Here is a 22,762-nt window from a genome sequence, read left to right on the forward strand (position 1 = left end):
CGCAGCGTTTCTCTGTGGCGCGGTTGCACATTGTTATTGCCGCGACGTCAGCTGATCCCACTCTCGCCGCTCGGCCGCATCCTTGCTCTTGAGCTAGTCTCTTGTTTCGCCAGACAGCATTGTTGCGTCACACTGCCAATCTACTCGACAATGAATAATTTGGGGCTGATTGTGGGGGTTCCAGGACCATGAGTGGAATGAAATTTATATTTTCGCAAGCAGTACAGCGTCAGCTTTCGATTGATACCCGATTCATCAAATTTAATGCTCGGCAAGTCGGTCAAAAATCACCGTCAAATTGCCTGTAGCCAAATGGAAACTGTGACGTGACACAATTTCATTGAACCGTGCGATTTGCTTGTGTCGACACCATATAGGACACTATGGTTACATGTTTGGTCGCAAAACCATGACCACTTAAAGGTATCGAGTACCGTAGTGGGACGCTCCAACGATGTAACAGCAATGGGCCGTTCGGCGTTCCGACATTTCAATCACTAGGACACATTCAATAATATATTTATATTATATTTATATTTTTTTTCTGCTCCTATATTTGAAGATATATGGCCATGAGATTAATAGCCTAGCCTACTTATCAGAAGTATACCCGAATCATGGATTGGAATTACAATGCTGAACTTGTAAATGTTTTGATATCAGATCAGTCTCTATTATCAAGCTGTTAAATTCAAAATATTCATAGTAGCTGAAAAATTATAACCCGATAGCTTTCATGAGTGTATCATACATTTGTCCGCCATATGGTGTCTATATCTTATAATTAATATATATCAAGTACAACAACAATTCTATTCAAATAGTTATAAATGTGATCATTCTATTCGTGCCATGCCTAAATTGATACAAGAGTAAATCACATTTTGACGATGTGTGTTCAATGTCAGTCTGTTGGATCGGCTCACTTTCAATAGGACGATTCATTCCCGCAAAATAAGACCTACTTGGAAAGACATAGAATACCCCAATAAATGCTGCGGCCCGCGGCGTCGTCAAAACAGGAAAACTGGCCCGCGAGCACATTTTTGAGTTTGAGACCTCTGGCCTAGGCGATGTAAAGAGGAGGCATGCACACTGAATGAAAGTAAAGAATATAATATAGAAAAAGAAAGCGACATGAAATAGGGCGGCATGTCATGGAAAGCGAGATCGATAGGTCAGTCGTGGTCCGGTAATCTTGAGGATGGACTGTAGTTATTAGTAGTTATATATTTGTATCCCGGTAATTTTGTAGTAGACTCCTGACATTTCTGTGTGGTCACGAGTCATGGAATCATCTCAAATTAGAGCAGGTGTTGTTAAACTGGGGTCCACGAACCCCTTTAGAAGGTTACCATATTTTGGAAATCTGAAAAGAGGACACTTCAAAATGTTCAGACTTGCAATACCGGAGGAAAATCCTGGAAAATGGTAAATTTTTTGCACTTCGGGGCCGGTTGACTAAAAAAAGGTCAACTTTTCGGCTCGGCTCGGCCGGAGCGTTACTTCAGTGCTGATTTACTGTATCTCAGTCGAATTTTGCCCTATATTTAACCAAAATTCCCAAAAAAGAGGACAGAATCTCAAAAAACAGGACATTTGGGCGTCCTTCGAGGACACTTTCAAAAAAATCAAAAAAGAGGACAAATCCTCTTAAAAGAGGACGTATGGTAACCCTACCTTAAGTGTCTGTTACCTAGTTTAGGGGTTATTATTATCCTTCGGCAATGACATCGTGAGTGGGACAGTGACTACCTTGTCTAACCATTAGTTAGCTTATTTTAGGCACGGAGTAGCTTTATGTGATGACCTTTTTCTTTTATCTTAGTCATTTGCTTGTGAAGTTTTTGGGGCACGCGCAACTGCTCACAAAATTGGAAGTGATCCGCGATCTAAAAAGTTTAAGAACCCCTGAATTATAGAAGCATCATAGTGACACACTCGACATCGCATTGTATCTGGGGTTGCATTTTAAACAAACTGTTTGTTTAAAACTTGTTTTAAACAGTGACCTTTAGAATAAACAAAATTGTGTTTTTTATTCAAACGTTGCTTAATTATAGCCTATGCCAAAATTGTGTAAATACTTTCGAAAAAAGCATGTAGTATGAGCCTACGGATGATCTGCACTCGATATAGCCGACGTATACGACATGGAATGGTTGGAATCCTTGAAATTGTCGTCGGTTCAACAGTTGTAGCACGTAGATATATATCGCTGGAACAAGATAGTAGTACTGATGATGATGTCCGACCGTAGAAACGCTGCATAACGATGTAGTCTTGATCGAAGATATTATTGGTCCATGTATGACAGGGGTGGTCAACCTTTCCAGCCAAAGGGCCACATGAGATTTACGAACCATTGCGCGGATCAGCACTTGAATGTTGATGACCAATTGACCACTTTTAGTCGTCCGATAGGACCTACCAGAATTAGGTAACGTTGAACACAAGACTTATATTACTATGCTTTACATTTGATACCAAACTATGTCATGAAGACTCTGTGCAACTGTGCAGAGTGTATCCATCTTTTTTCAATATGAATGAATTCGATCAATAACTATGTTACTTGCATATATTGCGGGTAGCCTCAGTATACTACTATGGCTGATTTGGCAAGGACACGATTATTGGGCGTTTGGACATAGCAATATCGAAGGTTTCGGTGCATGAACATATGCCTTTAGCATTTTGTGCAAATGTTTCATCCCCGACGATCTCGCTGCGAGCGCACAAGCGAAGTCGCATGTTGGACGACACGTTATCTCCTAATTACTAATATAGTTAGACTAAATTCTGTAAATTACGCGTATTTATAAATTTCAAAATGGGTTCCAATACTGAATGCAATAAATCGAGTGACAATAAATCAATCATGCGAGGTGCTAAGAAAAATTTCAAGTCACATAAATCTGCTACGAAATATTCTACTTTATGGTCATATACGAAGATCTGCGATGAATGTGACTGGCCCCTGGTTACGCCAATGCGTCGGAACTGATGTTTTAGTCATCATGAAATTTCGCGGTCAGGCTAACAAAATTTTGGTGCGCCTTGCAATTTTACCTGACGTTATAACTAATTTCGAGAATTACCTTGCGGGCCACACAAAACCTTCTCGCTGGCCACATTTGGCCCGGTTTGCCGCCCCTGGCTTATGACAAGGGTCGGCATCTGCAGCTTTTTCGTCCAAAGAGCCATATTTTACCAATTAGGAACACCCATAGTGACATACAGGCTCTCGAAGTACTGCAAATAGAGGAAAACTACTTAAGTAGTTCAAAAAATGAGAAATAAACTTCGTTACTGACCACCAATGCATGGAGCAGGATGAGTTTTCAATTATTTTTCGCCGTGGATAGGATTGCATTGAAAACAAATTTTTTTTAACGTTGTATATTTATGCCATAATTGTGTAAATACTTTCGAAAAACACGTAGTATGAGCCCATCGACGATTTGCACCCAATAGTCAACGTATGGGATATGGAGTGGCTGGAACCCTCGAAATCGTCGTTGGTTCGACAAACGAGTAGATAGAGATAAATTGCTACAGAATGGGTGTTCTGGTGATGTTGACCGCCGACCGTAAAAATGCTGCATAACGATGTAATAGTTCAGGTTAGAGATATTATTGGTCTATTTATGACAATATTGTCAGAAGCCCTTTCGTCGAAGGAGCCATATATTTACCATATATTTCTATTAAAGATTCGTGACGTCAAGGCTAGAGAAAAAAACAATAAAAACATGTTTTAAACAAGGGCCGTGTTTTAAACATGTTTGTTTTAAATTGATTTTTGTTTTAATTGAAACCCAGCAGTGAACCATTTCAAGATTTAGAAAGGTCCTGTGACTCACCGCTTAACTTAGTGCACCGACAAGATAGCGTAATGGTTAAGCGTCCGGCTTCTTGGTCGGTAGGTCGTGGGTTCGATCCCCGGCCGGGTCAGACCAAAGACCTGATTAGTAACACTGGTATCCATGGCTTCCCTGCGCTCCTGCTTCCTGGCGCTCATGCATTACTGGGATAGCATGAAGGGGTGGTGCGTGGCTATATGTGCTCTTCCTTGTCCAGCGGCATATGCACATCATGCACTCATGGTATGCATATGCGCAGATCGTGAGTATGAATATCATGAGTTGGTGTATATGCCGCAAAAACATCAAGGACAAAAATAAATTACGTCCTTTCCTTTCCTTAGTGGATTAGTTATTTTCAAAATAGGGCTGGAACAGTAAACTTGAATGTCGACAAATAGTTGCAAGTTATCATGCTTCTGAAGATTGCCAGCAAACTGTGACAAAAATGAACTAATTATTGCAAAGTGTTATATAATGATGATCGATTTATCAGCAGTTTCGGAACCGACTCTTCAAGTCTTCATTCATATCGCATGTCGGACGAATGGAGCACTCCATGCAGTTAATCATCCTCGTAGCATTCCCGTGCATGCATGTGAGAGAGAGAGGGAGAGAGGGAAAGGAAAAAGAGAGAGGATGAATGGAATCGTGGCTAAAAGTCGTGTGCGAAGCGTAAGTGTAAAAATTACAACATTGATTACAGTGGCGCAAGTGACCTGAGGCGATAAGTGCCAAAAATTGTCCAATAAACAAACAAACATACATCCAATACACAGTCCGACTTTATTGGATACTCTTTAGAACGGCGCTGGACATGTAACGCTATCGGAATACTTCGTTACTCCAGCAAATAACGTCCAGTTAATATATAGTCGTGGATTCTCATCATAGGCGTAGCCATGGGAACAGACGCCTTCGTCACCCGCTCATTTTCGACTCTAACATCGTTAAGGCATAGGTGTCAAACTAGCTATCAATACGCCTCATGTATCGGAGTCAACTGAAAGCTTGATGTAGCCTAAATATAATTCGACAATATAAATGTATGTATTGCGGGAATATTATGACAAATATATCGTGACTTTCACTAACTCCACAATTTTCCAAATGACTCTGAGGCCCGCCTCAAAATATTCAATAAATAGCTCGACACCTCGCGCTACTATAACATTACTGGCGAGTCCGACTGCAGTCAATGAGCGAGCTCATAATCTCCCGTGAATATAGTCAACATATTCGCCAAATCGCGCGTCGACAATCAGGAGATTTCAATCACTCAGTCTCGAGAACAAACGAATACACATCTTCGGCGACGGCTAATAAATAGAGTTAATTACTGGAATTATTTTCACTATTGCAAGTCTGCTCTGGACTCTGTTCAGTAGTGACACTAAGTTCAGAGGAGTCATTCTCAGGAAAACAATAAATAAATTAGATGAGAATTAGAATTAGAGCATGAGAACATTTTACAAATTAGATTAGAATTAGATTACTGACATTTCGCTCTAATTTAATGAAATTAACAACTAGAATTATCTAGTTGTTCAAGTCTGCTCATGTGAGCAGCAGCATTACGCAATACATTGATTATTTCGAAATCGCACAATTAACCAACTCGCCAGACCGATAGAGTTACATCCCTAATGGAATTCGTAGTATGCAGCATACCCAAGAAATTCCTATGTATGCGTGGCATACCTGGCACATCTGAGTTCAGCGCCTATGATTCATGGCAGTGATGTGCAGTGATGGGAGGCATGCGAGGCAGTGCCTCACCTGTTGCATGAATGACTGAAGGAAAAGTATGAAAACCATTCACTGATATTTGATATTTACCGTCGATGTTCATGATTAACTAAATTTGAACATTTTCTAATCGAACATCACCAATTTTCATATTTGTTGTTCGAAAATACAGCGCGAAGGGAGACATGAGGCACATGTGAAGCACGGGCGGGTCGTGCCTCACCTGCGACAATGCGATTAATCACAAACAGCTAAGAATTCGTGATAACTGATATCAATAAAATGCTATTGTCGCATTGATTCCGAAAATCCGAATATTTACAATCATAGAGCACTGGAATATCCTCAAAATCGCCAAGGAAGGTGAAATTCGCAAAGAAACATTAGCTGGGTGAGGCTCAATCGAATCTGCCTCACTGACTATTCGCTAACAATCGAGCACAGTGAAACGAGCTATCGATTTCGGAAACCGACACATCTGTATGAATTGTAAAGTAGCGACAGCCAATACGTAATGTGGAGCAAATTCATCCCCTTACTGATGTAGCTGCTATGTATTTTATATGCTAGGTATGTGATAACTACTTACATAGTCCGCGTTGTCGTTGTTTGTGTTTTTTTTCCAGTGTTTTCGACTGCAATAGTCATTTACACCAGGACGATATCCCATGCTAGGATTCCATATCTGCCATCTTGTCGCACGGCCCACTTCACGACTTTTGTAAGGCCCCGCTTATATACGAGGATCAGATGGGCAGAAGGGACCTAGCCTCCGTCTGAAGATTGCTAATTCAATTTGCTAACATTTTAGGTTTTATATATTTGCAAATCTTATTTTAAGGCAGGGCTGGGAACCTGCGGCCGCAGCCATGAACCTCACCGCACGTCAATGATTTACGGTGTTATTTATACCAGGCAGATATTGTTTATTGTGATTCCGCAGCTCAAGACTTCTAGTACATCCCACTTCCAGGTTTTTTAAGACACCGCTTTACGCGGATCAGGTAGCGAGGAGGGAAATGCGCGCTGTTTTTACCTTCACCGAGTGGTGTCAGCAAATTTTAGAAACACTTGATTAAATCCATTTGATTCTTATGGGAAGTTAGTCATATATGTTTATTGTATAACTGTTCTACAAAATCGTGAACGTACCAGAAAATATTACTTATCGTAATCAAATTAAGTTTTGCCTCCTGACTAATTATGACAAACTTATTCTAAGCGATTTCATATTACGATCCTTAGTTCTTCGAAATGCAAATGAAACGCAACATGTCTTGTAAGATGCCATTCGTCCTTGAGTAACGGAATGCGGCTACTTCGGAAACTCACATAACGGTGGATACGAACGGTCACAAGGCACGTCATCTATCAAAGCCATTGGATTTGCGCTCACGGTGCTCATACAGTCACCGGATCCGTTCGGTTCGTTTGGCCACCAATAGTGATCCGATCTCGATGACAAAACTCCGTCTACGAAGACGTTCCTGCGTCAAATAACATAATAAGCTCATAGCAGAAGTCGATCGAATGCATTCTAGCAAATCACTATCTGGCTGAGTAGAGACAGAGTAAGGCAGAGAGTACGGGCATTGAGCAATACGTCATATAGACTTCTATAGTTTTCTATTTGAATATTTTGACCGGATATGAAACGGGTTTGGATATTCGCGAAGCTGCGTTTGATCTAGATGAGATCTCTCATAATTTTCAAATTTCACAATCGAATGACTTTTATGTCAATCTGACTCGATCTATCTGGTCATGATACGCTAGAAATTCTGGATTTAGTTTAGGACTTGTATTTGCATCTCGTATCTGGCAATCAGCATTGGCGTGAATATGAATACCATATATATGCCACGCGTCGGCTCGGGCTACGCGAATTGAATAGTGCGAAGATAGGGTTATACCATATTTTGGAATCGGGAAAGGAGGACAATTCTTTTACTCGACTTCGCGATTTACCCGCTTTTTACTTTAATTTTGTGGTGTTGACTGAAAAAAAGGTCATCACTTTCATTCGAATCCCGATTGACCTGCACGAACGTTCAGATTACCTATTTCACGTCATTCAAGCCGATTTTCAGTCGAACCTAAGCTGTAAAGGAGGACAAATCATCAAAAAGCAGGACATTTAGTCGTCCGCCGAGGACATTTTCAATTTCCTGAGAAATGAGTACATATAGTAGCCTTAGCGAATACCATAATATTGAATTCAGATATTTACGTCAATTTGGTTTAAATTGGGCGCCGCCTCACTCAATGATCCTATAGACGCGATAATACCGTCAATGTTAATAACGAGTGTGGCTAAATCTGCCGACAAGATGGCGCAACCCTAGAGTAATGGCGAAGCCCCCGGCTTCTTGATCGGTAGGTCGGTTGAGACCAAAGACCTGGTTAGTAACACTGGGGTGGTGCAATAATTAGAAAGCGTTGCAATACTATATCTGCACCTTCGTTGTCCATCACAATGAACTCATGATATGCATATGCTCAGATCGTGTTCTGTATATGTACGATGTACAATTGTACATTGTACATCAGGAGTCGTTGTATATGCCGCAACAACACCAAAGAAAAATACATAACGTCCTTTTCTTACTCAAGTAGTTCCAAACCCGTACTACACCTTCGTATGGTTTTGTTATGAAATAAGCAAGCACTTTTTGAGACGCTTGGCCTAGTCTTCCGTCAATTCATTTGATTGGAATAGAACATTAGACTGCATCTTCACATTTTGTGAATTGTGTTGATTTTAGTATTCATGACAGAAGACAGACCCATGGCCATAACCAATGTTCATTTTACTCCTTTCCTATGTTATATTAAACTACTGCTTCATATATGCGTTAGGCTAAGCATTGTGTTGATATTAACACTGATTAAAGCGAACCGTTTGACCCACGATCAATGCTAGTCATTTCTACTTACTTACCGGCCCTCTCTTGCCGAATCCGTCATCCCAATCCAAAATCTTGGTTTTGACTTAGCATATACTGTCGCGATTCTCCGATAAATCTGCGAGAGACAAGTCGCTGATAAGTAGCCTATAGTTTAGGAGAAAAAAGTGGGCTTCATCTGATTCTGTATTTAACCAGATGTTTTGAACGCACGATTTGGGCGGGTACGTTGCAGCCGCTGTGACGAACTCGGGATTGGCAGATCATTAGGTCAGAAAAGTGAAACTTTCATTTCATGGACTTCACGGTATGTATGTTGTTGTTTGTGGTATTCATGATGTTTGTCGACTACTATGGACACTTACACCAGGCCGATATTCCTTATTTTTGCTTCCGACTTGTAGCACGAGCCACTTCTAGTGTTATGTGGGATATGTAAATAAGAGGGTAGATCATCGCTTTCATAGAACTTGCAGTGTATGTCGTAATCACCAGGCTTTGGAGCATGCGTAAATTTTTAACTGCTTCAGCTCCAGCTCCGGAGCCGATTGATACCACTGCTCCGGCTTCGGCCCCGGCTCCGAAAACGATCGAAAGGTTCAGTCCCCGGAACAAATAACAACGGTTGCAGCCGTTGCACCGAACCGTCATTATGGTCTGGGTTTGCGAAGTCCCGTGATCACGGTTGCATTCGAAACAAAATTCAATTTAAAACAAACATGTTTAGAACCAGGCCCTTGTTTAACGGTTGCCAGTAAACTCGCCCCAAAGTAAATTCGGCCCGTCGAATTCGGCCCTCGGTCACTTCGGCCGTCGGTGAATTCGGCCGTCGGTAAATTCGGCCCTCGGTAAACTCGGCCAGGGCCAGAGTAACAACAACAGTTACAATTCCATTATCTAACCTGAACCCTAACCCTAATCCTAACCTAACCCTAATCCTAACCTAACCTAACCCTAATCCTAACCTAACCCTAACCCTAACCTAACCCTAATCCTAAACCTAAACCTAAACCTAATCCTAAACTAACCCTAATCCTAACCTAACCTGAGGGTAAGGGTTAGGTTAGGTTAGGATTAAGGTTAGGATTAGGGTTAGGTTAGGTTAGGATTAGGGTTAGGATTAGGGTTAGGGTTAGGTTAAGTTAGGTTAGGATTAGGGCTAGGTTAGAATTAGGGTTAGGATTAGTGTTAGGGTTCAGGTTAGGTAATATTATAATTATGTAATATAATACACATTATTAGTTCGTAATACAATTTCACACAATGTTTTGCGAGGGCCGAATATACCGATTGAATTCGGCTGTCGGTAAATTCGGCCCCGTAAACATCGGCAGATATATATACATATATATATTTATACGCATACCCTGTTCTCCAAATCACTTGATAATAATATAATTATGAAATTAATTCACATTAATAGTTGGTAATACATTTTTATAAAAAATTCTCCGAGGGCAGAATTGACGGAGTAACCAGTGAATTGGCCGGTGAATTCGGCCGTCGGTAAATTCGGTCCCCGTGAATATCCGCGCTATCTCCCGTGATTACGCGATCTACGCATACCCTGACATCCAAATCACTTAATAATGGTATAATTATGTAATTAATTCATGTTAACGGTTGGTAATACATTTTAATACAATATTCTCGGTGGGCCGAATTTACTGATGTAATGGCCGAATTTGCCTGGGCCGAATTTACTTTGGGGCGAGTTTACTGGCAACCTGTTTAACACATGCTTTTCATTGTTTTTTGTTTTGTTTTTAACCATGACGTCACGAATATTTAATTGTGACGTCACAGGGGATTTGCATTGACAATTGAAATTATAGGGATAAATATGGCTCCTTCGACGAGAGGGGCTTCCGATCAATGTCGTAAACAGACCAAAAATGTCTTTAACCAGGACTACATCGTTTTGCAGTATTTGTGCGGTCGGCGGTCGTCATCAAAGTACCCGTTATGTAGGCATACCAATAATCTATATTCACATGCAAATGCTGTCGAACCGACAACGGTTTCGAGGGTTCCAGCCACCCCCACATCGTATATACCTCGACTATTTTGGGTACAAATCATCCGTAGGCTCATACTAAATGGCTTTTCGGACGTATTTACACAATTATGGCATAATAGACCACGTATGCAAACAACACAATTTTAAGAGATCGATAGGTCAGGTCGTGGTCTGGTAATCTTGAGGACGGACTGGTATTGATTTAGTAGAAATTGCTTGTATATCGACTTCAATGTGGAGAGGACATGGTCGTCGACTGTCGGATATCCGGCGGGATACTGTTGTACTTGCTAAGTCCAAACCGTACAGTCGAATTTAATTTTGAAATTGTGCGATTATTCAAGTGTGACTGCAGCAAGAGCAATATGAACGCATGTCACGAACTTATCCAGTGATATCTACATGATTACTCCTATAGTTCTAGCTATTCCTAGCTATTCCTGCCTTATCGGTTGAATTCCGCTTTCTACCAAATACCCAATGATCTGAAATTCGATTTTGATGCGCTCGTCAGCAATCCGACCGGTGTCGATCAAGTTCACTGGAATATATAACGTGGCCAAATCGAACACAACTTTGGTGCTAACGGTTTTACTTGAACACAACACCAGCTTAGTTTATTTTATCGATGATATAAAACTGAAGGCAAAGAGAGCATCAAATCAGAGCAACGATGTAACTGTGTCGAATGAATGCGAGAGACGCTCTTCCGCACAACTACTTTTCACGATGAACATTGTATTCTCGTACGCAAGTTAGTCTATTCTGGTCGGCGTCGATTATTGTTAACGTATATAGACCGACCTGCGCATCACGGATTCCTTTCGTTATCAAATCTCCTCCTGCTGATCGGCAAAATGCTCTTGCATCCTATTAACGCAGAAACAATAAGAAAAATTCAACGACGTGATAGACAATAAACTAACAGAAGTTTCACCGCGAAAGCTTATAATCACCTTCCAGTTGAGTCCGTTTTTGCCAAAAAAGTATCGATAACCAGATATTGTAACAACGTCGTATCCGAGAAGCGTCTTAATGATCTGCAGATCAATTTTTATATCCGCTAATTGATCAGTCGGCCCTGGTGGCCCGGGCGGACCTAAAGATTATTATTCAAAGAATGTCAGACTTCGCGGTGTTCTTACTAGAACCAGTGATGCTATAAATACACATGACACATACCCCTTGAACCCTGAGATCCTGGTGGTCCAGCTATACCAGGATTTCCAGGGGGTCCGATAGAGCCGCGCTTTCCTGGTTTGCCGGGGAGACCATTCCGTGAGAGCCAATCAAGTCGAAAGGAAACGGTTGCGGAGCCAGTATTGTTGTAATCGACCGAGCATTCGGATTCAGCACAAGCAATAAAAACTCGCATGATCATAAATAATAGAATGACCGAAAGATTCATGTTGATATGCCTAAAATTGTTAAATAAGAACAGTACTCACTAGTCATTACTAGGGCAAGTTTGTGTTGCACTAAAAACCTGAGAAAGTTGCATTTTTTTAAAAATTTTAACAAAAGTTGCAGAAGTTGCATTTATACAATTTTTTGAAATCATGAGGGTATGAGATACTCGAAAGGTTCCAGCAGTTTAAAATTTGCATGGTGTCTGCTTGTTCCGTTTCTTCCTTCGCTATTCAATCGATCATGGTTACATTTTTATTTACATATATAGGGTCCGCACAATTTACCAGTTAGTTCAGGGAGTTTCATGACTAACGGAATAGTGGGTATGCCGCATACCCGAAAAAATTGCTAGGTAAACACGGCATACCCAGTATACCTTCGCCCGGCGCCTATGGTGGGCCGCATTGTCACTTGAAATCCATTAATTTAGTCTTTATTATAGTTTAATAGCATATTTTGCGCAATACTTGATAAAAGTTGCAGAAAAAAGTTGCATGAAAAATATAGAAAAAAGTTGCAAAAAGTTGCAACATAAAACTCCTCCAAACAGATTAAAACACCAAACTATATACATTTAGAGTATTTACGAAGCTTCCAGAAGCTGTAAAAAAAGTTGCAAAAGTTGCAAAAACTTGCCTTAGTCATTACTTAATATTAAACTCAGCATTTTCTTATGCACAACTTGGTGGCGCTCATAGGCTTAGGCATAATTTCCGAATTGCCCATTGTTACGTCACACATTTCCGTTACGTTACAATGGATTGGTAAGGTCGTATGGGTGTTCAAACATTTGTGCCCCAACCCCGCTCATTACATAAAATAGCTCAAATACTATAGGTCGGTACGAAATTCTGTCTTTTGTGTATTCTAAACTCTGCCGCATCAACTTATTAAAGCACTGCACTAATGAATACATACGGGCAAGCAATCGTGGTATGGATGTGCTGCCAAAATTAGGAATCAGTTGTAAGGAATGTGGGCTAAGAAGAATTCCAAAATTAGATAATTGATTCTGGAATATTACACTGGTCAACACATATTTTTAGGCAAGTAAGAGTAGTTTTGGGGGTTCTGAAGGGCAATGATTCCGAATATGACCTTGGTTGTTTAAATTGGCTCTATTCCTGGAGATACTCCATGGGGATATTATGACTGAAATCTCGTATTTTCGCTGTATGGGCTAGCTAAAAAATCGGCTCAGTCGTACTATAAAGTTCAGAAATTCAATCTGCTTGTTATTTTGACACGCTGAAGACTGTTTTAAATCAAAATACACCAACAGAATTACATTTCGGGTTATTAGATTTATCATAATTGGAGACTTTCACGCATATCATGCACATAAATAAATTTCAATCACGTATAAAAGTATTTACCTAAATAAATTTGCATTAATTGAATCAGTTTTATGTTAACAACCTACTTTAAATTCAAAATAACACTGTGCTGCGTTTGAAAATTAATTTGAAAATTAAACTGTTTTTGGATCAATATTTTGCGCTGAACACAAAAATGCAACCAGCTTTTCTCAATGAGGTCAAGTTTTTTTCTCCACGGCATATTCAATTAAGCTAGCTCCTGGTCATTATTCTACGCACAAAAAATGTCTGCTGTAGCTTAATTGGTCATGCATGTCGTCAATTTTGGCAAGATGGTATTTTATTTGTATTCAAGGTTTTGCAATGACAGCCGTTTTTAATGCTACTAAAATATAATAGCAAAGTGGAAATAAAGGCATTTACAACTAACCAAGAGATCATAATTTTGTTCAATGGCGCACTACCTAACAGAAGAAGGTAGAAGTTAATATGCTACACTATAGATACGTAAACACTTAACATCGGAAATGCGTTTTAAATGCGAAATCCTTGCCAACAGCAATGTGTGAAGTGTGAAATGAAAACGAAGTGTTCAAAATAGCTTAACAAAGAAAGCGTTGTGCGGAAGCAGATGATATAAGAAACTGATACTGATATTCCGACGATAAATACAATAACAATATAAGATACGAATGATTTATGCTGACAATAAATGTTGCTTCAAAGATTCTCTTCCAAGTTTGGAGTATGTTCGGTTCTCTCTTTAAGCAACAACTTTTATCTGCAAACATGTTTACGTCCCTGCATAGGCGGCGACTTTTATTTTTACATGGGGTGGCCAGGTGAAAAAGGGGAGGGGTTTCAATTTACCACGTCAGCATCAAAGTACTTGCGTAAATGCTCGTAATACATAGATAGGACAAGCTTCATTGTGTTGTCGAATTTACGCGTATAAGTACGCGTAAGCTTGCCAGCGAATCCAGCGGTTAATTAGCGATTCCCTGCTCTCGCTCCAGTATCAACACCAACACCGACACGCGCGTGCACACAATTGAATACACAACCTCGGTGACGATGAACAATTTCACAATTAATACGATTGAAGTCTGCTGTGGAATCTGTTCTGTAATGGAACCGATTTCAGGTGATTTGGGCCTGTAGTATTTTTTGATAACTCGGCCTTAACACACATCTTCTGATGTTTTAGTATTAGCGCTAATCAATTACGTCCGTTCAATGCTGTTCGTGGCCAATTGCGCCGATTCAAAGGTATTCAATTTCACGCTGTCAGTCTCAAGCCAGTATGACATAGCAATCGCATAAGTAGAGATAGCAGGCAAATCATGCGAGGCCTGTAGAAGTCGCTATAGTTTAGGCCAGCGTAGTTATGAGTCAAGACTAGGGCAAGTTTTTGCAACTTTTGCAACTTTATTTTACAGCTTCCGGCAGCTTCCTAAATACTCGTAAGATATGTAGAATGCTGTTTTAAGCTGTTTGAAGCAATATTATAGTGCAACTTTTTGCAACTTTTGTCCATTTTTTTTCATGCAACTTTTCGCAACATTTTGCAACTTTTTCAATTTTTCATGAAAGTATTTTCGATTTTGTTGAAATACACGGCCAACACGGAAAATATTTTCAGGTAACAGCGGCTTCGCTCCCCCTTCAGATGCCTTCACGCCCCCCACTTTGAGAACCACTGCTATAGTGAATGGTTTTCGACCTAATTGAAATATTTGCTAAACTTTTCATCAAAACAACATTGCTAAATCCGTTTGATGACATCGCAAATCTTAATCGCATAACGCTGAAAACTGCAGTTTTCGAAAATTCAAATGCAATTTGCCGAAAATCTAGACCTGATTGAAGAAAACGGATGACAGTTTTGGATTCAGCATCAAAAAGTAGACTAAGATCCGTCAATACTTTAGTAACCTCAAAATTAACGCAGCACAGTGAAATACAATAATAATAATAATAATAATGTGCCACAACCAAAATGAAACTGTAGCACATCTCATGTCCGGCTGTGGTGCACTTGCAGCTACCGAATACACATGGAGACACAATAGGATTGGTCACTACATTCATCTTGAATTATGCAAACATTTTAACATCACCACTTCGACAAAAAATTGGTACGATTACAGCCCAGCACCAGTGACAGAAAACGAACAAGTAAAAATTCTGTGTGATGTACCAGTTATAACTGACCGCGAAATCAGGAGCAACCGCCCGGATATAATCGTCAAACTAAAAAAGAAAAGAGAATGCTTATTCATTGAACTGGCTGTCCCAGCTGATCACAACCTACTGCAAAAAGAATCAGAAAAATACTCCAAATACGCAGACCTCAAAATGGAATGTGAGAAAATGTGGCGATGCAAAATAAACATTGTACAGATAGTCATTGGTGCTACAGGGGTCGTGAGCAAAAAACTCATGAGACATATCCAACAAATTCCGGGTAACGTTCGATTCGACATGATCCAAAAGATCACATTATTGGGCACTGTGCACATTCTTCGGAAGGCCTTGAATGCACCACTGGACTAAAATTACGCTTGTGAATCACAGCATAATTTCTGAAGAGCTTCTTGGAGGTACAGAACTTCAATATACAATTAAATAGTATATTCATATTGAAATGAACCCGAATATTTTCGGCTGACACTCGTCAGGGGTAATCGTCAGCAACTAGTAGAGAATTGGAAAGAACATTGTATATCAACAATCGTATCACAAAATATGACGTCACCAGCATGAAATTTCGAATGAGAGAGCGTTCAATGTACTATTTTTAGGTGATACAGATTTATCAGAACACGTGCGTCACGCGATGTGAAAAGCTCACCCTTAACTCATCCACTTAAGATTGATGCTGATCGATCAAAGGCAATTAATTCTGCCATCGGCAAACATTTGTTGGATAATCCGATTTGTGCGAATAATTATCGAGACGACCGATTTCGAATCGTAGGTCGAGGCCGTTCACAATTCCATTTGTGTGCCTTGGAATCAACTTTTATCAAAATACACCAACCAAAACTCTGTCAACAAAAGGAGTTCGTGTATCACCTAAAAATAGTACATTGAACGCTCTCTCATTCGAAATTTCATGCTGGTGACGTCATATTTTGTGATACGATTGTTGATATACAATGTTCTTTCCAATTCTCTACTAGTTGCTGACGATTACCCCTGACGAGTGTCAGCCGAAAATATTCGGGTTCATTTCAATATGAATATACTATTTAATAGCATAATTTCTGTAATTTCGATTCTTCATCTTCAATCATCTCTACCTCTGCTCTGTAACCCTTGCCAATTCTTCATCTGCTGCAATTCTGTAATCTGACTTCTCCGTGTATTGCATAGGAATAACAATCTGAATGTATTACTGAAATTTTAAAAATTTACTCCAATCTCGCCATTTTGCTTTGGGGGCAGGTTGCTCCCCGGATTATGTGTGTATCTACCAGTTTTACTGTGAATAAAGAATATAATAATAATAATAGCTTATCTTAAAGCAAAATTGGTTCTTGTACTATTTTCGGTTGTAAGCAATTTAGTACAGCTTTTCGAAAGGTTCCAGCAATAGTCTGCCATAATATGTTCGTCGCATCTGCACTAACATCTTTCTTTTGTTGTTTTGATGTATTGGTGGAACCTTTCCCCTTTCTATTCCCTTTAATCAACAATATTATCAGAAAATATATCAAGATGACTGAACAGGAAGTGGCATTTAATGCTCACGTTTGCTCCAAGGTTTCCATATGCAGATGCTAATTCTCGGACCAACTGTTTGTAGTTGGGTGCTTTGTGATCTTCCAAAAAGTTTTCTTTACTACATCCCAGAAGGGATTCCATTAAGTGAGCACCTTTCTTAATATGAAATTGTAATCCTTAATCCGTATTGGAATCTGAGATCCATCAAAGACTCCAGATTTAAGATTCTCCTTTGATATGGATACCAGGCATAGCCTACCCACGTTGTTGGCTTTACGGTAAATTATCCCTTTACAAGTGAAAAGACATGAGACTCGAATAAGCGAAAAATTGCCAAACTCCGACTCTGTCTCCACCGACCCCGACTCCGACTCCACAGCCCTGGTTGTAACCAAGTCACAAGGTTCCGAGTCACAAGCCAATCTCACATTTATAGTTTTGACTCGAGTCAAGTCGGGTCATTATGTTCACTGTTCAGTTTTCAGTTCGATCCGGTTCAACCTACATTTTTCAACTCTGCTCGGGTGATAAAGAATGGCTCGCATCCATAGTATAGTAATTTTCCTTAGCTTTAACAGTTTCCGGCCCTATTTCCCAAGTATCAGGACTGATAATAGAGACGAAATACCAATAATGTGGTAACTTTACTATTCTTCGAAGTTACAATGAAATGTCCGTCTTGACCGTCCTAGTCTAGACGAGTCATAGGAATTGGTTCGACTCGTGCACAATGACTCGAGTACAAGTCGAGTCAATACAAAAATTGACTCGACTCTGGTCGAGTTATTTCACGCATTTGAAAAAATGACTCGATACAAGTCGAGTCTCCAAATATTCGCGACTCGAGTCGGACTCGAGTCATTGCAACCTGTAGTGTGCTCCTTTTTAAAATAAATGTCTTTCGAGGACCCCCAGATGTCCTCTTTTCACAATCTGTCCTCTCTTTTTGTTTTGAGTGTAAGGGGACTATACAGGTGAACTCTCGATAAATTACACGCGATAATAGGCTTTATCTGGAACTGGCGTGCGCGGAGGTTGACTAAAAGAGGTCAATCGAACGGAACCTGTCCTTGGAAACAGTATTTCAGGTACCAGTCAACCTACCGGAGCGATGATCATTATGATGACCGTATTTTTTCCCAAATTACCCCTCTTTTAGTAAGTTGAAGAAAGTGTCCTCTTTTTCGAAACTTAAAATATTGTAACCCTAATCATGAGTAAATGCAGCATTTCTGCAAATAGCTTCTTCTTTTTTCAAAGCATTTCCTCATATACGCACACACACATAAACAAACTATGCAGAGATATTGAGAATGATAACAGGGTCAGCTCACTAAAATGCCCATTACAAAATATAAGCCTGACAAGTGACAACTAACACATGGGGATACAATTTTAATGAATTTTCCTTCTCATGGAATTTCACAAAGCAAGCAGCATTACGTGTGTAATATAGGCCTACTGAGGTGAGTGTGGATTAGAGTAGGCCTATTAATGAAAAACTTTCGGCCCGCCAAAGAGTTATACACTCGACATTTGACCCGTGACTAGCAAAGGGCTACCGACCTTTGGCGATGGGTTGGGTACACCCTGATGCTTACGTCTCGCAACGTGAAAATAAATCGCCACTATACTCATAGATAACATATCTTGGGGCGAGGGGACGGAAAACAACCATATATAGACCAGGGATGTGCAAACTTTTTTAGCTCGCGGGCCGCATTCAACATCTGAATCCATTCACACTATGAAGATTATTAGCCAAACGCCATATTTTTATTTAAATTTATAGTCACCGAGGAAATATGAAAATATTATTTTTAAAACACACCAAACATTAATTTAATGATAACGTACATTGTACACGCGCCGAAAGTGAAAACTACCAAGAGGAGTCTTAAAATCATAGACTTCCAAAATATAGCAGTTGTATGGATCTTTATATCAACTTGTTAGACCTGGAAATCATTTTCTGCACTTCGCACGATTTGCCGTCACGCTATATCGATTTTGGCATATAGCCTTTATTATTATAATTGCCAAATATATAAGTGTAGCTTCTTGGCGTCATGTTACATAATGTCGGCCCGCAACAGAACTGGCACAGTAACTTCATAAAATCTGGTTCCTTCTGATTAAAGAATGGATTAAAGCAATTTCTACTGAATAAGTAATAGTCAGTCCTCAAGTTTACCGGACCATAACCTGACACATAGATCTCGCCTTCCGTCACATGCCACCCCATTTTGTCGCTTGTCCTTTTGTATTATCTCCTTATACTTTTCATTCGGTGTGCAGAGCATGCCTTCTCTTTACATCGTCTACGCCCGGGAGGGTGTCTGATTTCAAAGACTACTCCAAGTCGTTTCGACACCTGCTTATCTTTTCATTGTATCACAGTCTTGTTGTGTTTGAATTGATGAGATTTTTTAATAAACTGAACTAAGTGAGCTAACGATATGACTGATGTAGTTTAATGAAGTTGCTGATTATGAGGCATCCATGCATACGCGGTGAAATTGGACATTAGTTCTGCTATTTCCATCCAAAACATTCAAAATGTTAACTACTGGAAATTCCCACTCATCAAACATAGATTAATATCTGAGACATTGGGCTACTGGGAAAGTATGGAATAAGTATCAAATATATGACAGGGGCAGGCAGCATACGACCTGTTGGCCGGATTGTGACTTTAAAATGCGAGGAGTTTCGTTCCCTCAACCCCCTACAATGATTACTACACTTTTCCTGTAGGTTCAACAATGCGAACATTATTGTCACTGTTGTGAAAGTACAGAATTTGGCGGTAATCCTAACATTTATGATAGACAGTCCTGGAATTTTAACTTTATATCACTCAGAGCGTAAAGTTGGCCGCAAGAAAAATATTCAACATGAAACTAGGATGACCCTGGCGTCACACCCTTTGGTGCCACTCTATATACGATCGGTTCCTAGATCTATACCAGCAAAACGCTTAGCTGACATACCTGGATACAACATCACAAGGAAATAGAGTAAACAGATACAACGAACAAAGATGCCACACCCAACAACTAGATCAGATGGAACGAAACGCCTTCTCACGCAGTATACGCAATGACCAGGGATAGGCATTAGGCAATCAGCACGGACAACATCAAGTGGTCAAAAGTAGAACGAACATGACACCATGCGCCACCGAAAATTTGAATGATTCTCGTAAATTTTGCTGGAGATAATACCTGATTCCGGCTGTAAATAACAACTGCCACGACTGCGTGCTTGACCTGGAAACGAACCAAGGCAAGATCACGAACCTATTCCCGCGCATAATGGAGATGTGCAGGATCAGGATTTGGGATTCCAACAGTACTGGAATCCGGGTGCTTTTCGGCAACAAGATTGGATCCGCATTCCAAAACATTCATGTCAGCATTTTGATCCCTACGAAAAGCGGGTCTGAATCAGATTTAGCATGTTTAGATTCAGAAAGGGTCAACGTATTTCCCGGGAGTTAGTTTAGAACTGGGGTTCTTGAATTGAGGTCCGCGGCCTTGGACGCAGAACTCGTCAATCTTTGTTATATTCATCATAGGTGCCAGTGTCATGTTCCGTGTCCTAGTATGGGGATTGGGCATTTACGTTCCTATTTTCGCAAAGTTGTTCTGTCTTTCTTCTGGCTCTATATATCTTTGAACGGACTCTCTTACCTCCTTTTCTTGTAATTTTTTTAAGCAGTAGCGTTATTTTCACTGTTCTCTGTTAGACATCGGTATGAATACTTTGAACTCTTCTAATTAATTTGAGTACTTTTATCTCGAGCACATTCATCATGTTACAGCTAAAAATTAGGCGCGGTATATCCGCTATTTCCCGCAGGTAAAATTAAACGTAAATTACATTTTACGATCTACCATATTTTTAGTCAACGTAGGCTACTAATCGTGCAAAGCATTAATGCGGTATCCGATACAGCCTCTCCGTTGTGCTCATCGTCGTAACTACAGGCCTTGCAAATACGGTGGAAGTGGCATTCCATGACATTTGCTGAAACAAGACACTGGAGTTAACAAAAGCTAAGAAGCTTCAAAACAATCATTTGCATTCTATGATATGGTCGAATATACCTATGTCGGGGAAAATTTATACCGCCTGGGATGAAGAAGCACGAATCCTGTTCGCCGCACCTTCCGTATAGAGAGAGAGAGAGATATGGTATTCTTTTCCGCCGGCACCATCGAGATGCTTTGACGACGGAGTTGCGATGCGGCCCCATGAGGTCATCTAGTCTGCGCCCCCGTTTTTTTTCTCCTCCATGCTATCCGTGATTGCTGAGCGCCTAGCCGGATAGCTGCGGATACCAATTTTCGAGTCTTTGGTATGACCCAGCCGGGGATCGAACCCACGACCTACCGCTCGAGAAGCCGGACGCATAACCATTACACTATCTCGCTCGGTGTAGCTTAATTTTCTGCCTTTGACTGTCCACGGGAGCGTATTGTATATTATTTTCATAACTACTTACTTACTTAAGCCAATTCCACTTCTACTTGAAGTAGTCTTATGAGCGAGATAGTGTAATGGTTATGCGTCCGGCTTCTTGATAGGTCGTGGGTTCGATCCCCGGCCGGTGCGACGAGGCAGCCGATGTTCACATGTCTCTACTTGCAACTTTCGTTTCGACGTAGCGGAATGGACTCAGAGGTCCAATCGTGAAATGAGCCTATCTACAATGAACCCGAACCAGAAAATTTCGTATTGCAGATTAATCGAGAGCGCTGGTAATTTTACACATTGATTCTTGACTTTTTTCCGCCAGCGCCCCTTGTATGAAATAGTCGCCACCCCCTTACGTCAATGCACAAGATGTCGAAGTCTGGTCGGTCTTTTCGGGTTGGACTATTTGAAATACTTCGCGCTTCGGTCACGCAATTTTACATTGGGCCAACACTTATACAACCACGTTGAAACGATTGGGTTTAACAAAAATGGAGTACCTGAGTGATTCGATTCTGAATCGAGTATTAGGATTCAAGCCAGGTAGTAGGGTTAGGGATAGTGCGAAACCGTAAAAGGTTCTGGTGCGTGTGGCAAGGTGCATGTTCGTTTAGTTCTGAATTTCTTCTCGTGCTGCCAGCGCCATGCACAGAGTGGTTTGAAGTTGAAACGCGGAGAATTTCAACCAAAGATGTTGGAAGGACGTGAACATTTGTAATATATGACAAAGGTTTACAGTATGGAATCTATCAAAGTTCGTTTGTGAACGCGAACCTCCGAAATTTCTCAGGCTCACACACCGAACGCGCATGTGAACGCACCGTCCCTAATTCATATGCATTTGCGCATATAGGCTAAACGCGTACAAGTCGTGTTTGCTATGCGCATCAAACTTTCGTCACAAAGGATGATGTGAATGGAAATGAATTGTGCGAAATAAGGACAGATTACGTAGGTATAGATCAGGGCCGACAAACAAAATGAGTCGCGGGCCAAGAATGCAATATCGAGACAAATTAGGCCACACTTTTGGCAACCACGTTCTTTTAGTTATTTACGTCAGTATAATGCTGTGCTCTCTAACATGGGGGACGGGCGTACTTCCAACAAAAGAAGTAACATTTTATTAACGAAACACAAATCCAACAAAAATATAATGATCATCCATTTAATATTGAGCTGCGCAACGCTTTTCATTGACTATCGATATTGGAGCTAGCGAGACATTGACAATTGATATTGGAGCTAGCGAGACACTGTACTAGCTGAAAGACTATCACC

The 22,762-nt window shown here is 40.4% G+C and overlaps 2 protein-coding genes across 2 annotated transcripts in view; one reads left to right on the forward strand and one right to left on the reverse strand.

The window, feature by feature from the left end:
* The window catches only part of LOC145452044 (ras-related protein Rab-18-like), a 220,346-nt gene that overhangs the window by 114,145 nt on the left and 83,439 nt on the right, over positions 1–22,762 (forward strand). The window lies entirely within an intron of this gene.
* On the reverse strand, positions 6,732–11,985 carry LOC145452884 (C-type lectin mannose-binding isoform-like). The gene is made up of 5 exons (XM_080331013.1): positions 11,724–11,985; positions 11,498–11,640; positions 11,346–11,411; positions 8,557–8,639; positions 6,732–7,102 (listed from the first exon to the last, which is right to left on the reverse strand). The coding sequence occupies exons 1-5, from the start codon at positions 11,947–11,949 to the stop codon at positions 6,931–6,933; spliced, it is 690 nt and encodes a 229-aa protein (XP_080187139.1). The 5' UTR covers positions 11,950–11,985; the 3' UTR covers positions 6,732–6,930.

This window comes from Botryllus schlosseri, chromosome 12 (genome assembly GCF_051294905.1).
Source record: "Botryllus schlosseri isolate E-star chromosome 12, Bs_hap1, whole genome shotgun sequence".
NCBI lineage: Eukaryota > Metazoa > Chordata > Ascidiacea > Stolidobranchia > Styelidae > Botryllus > Botryllus schlosseri.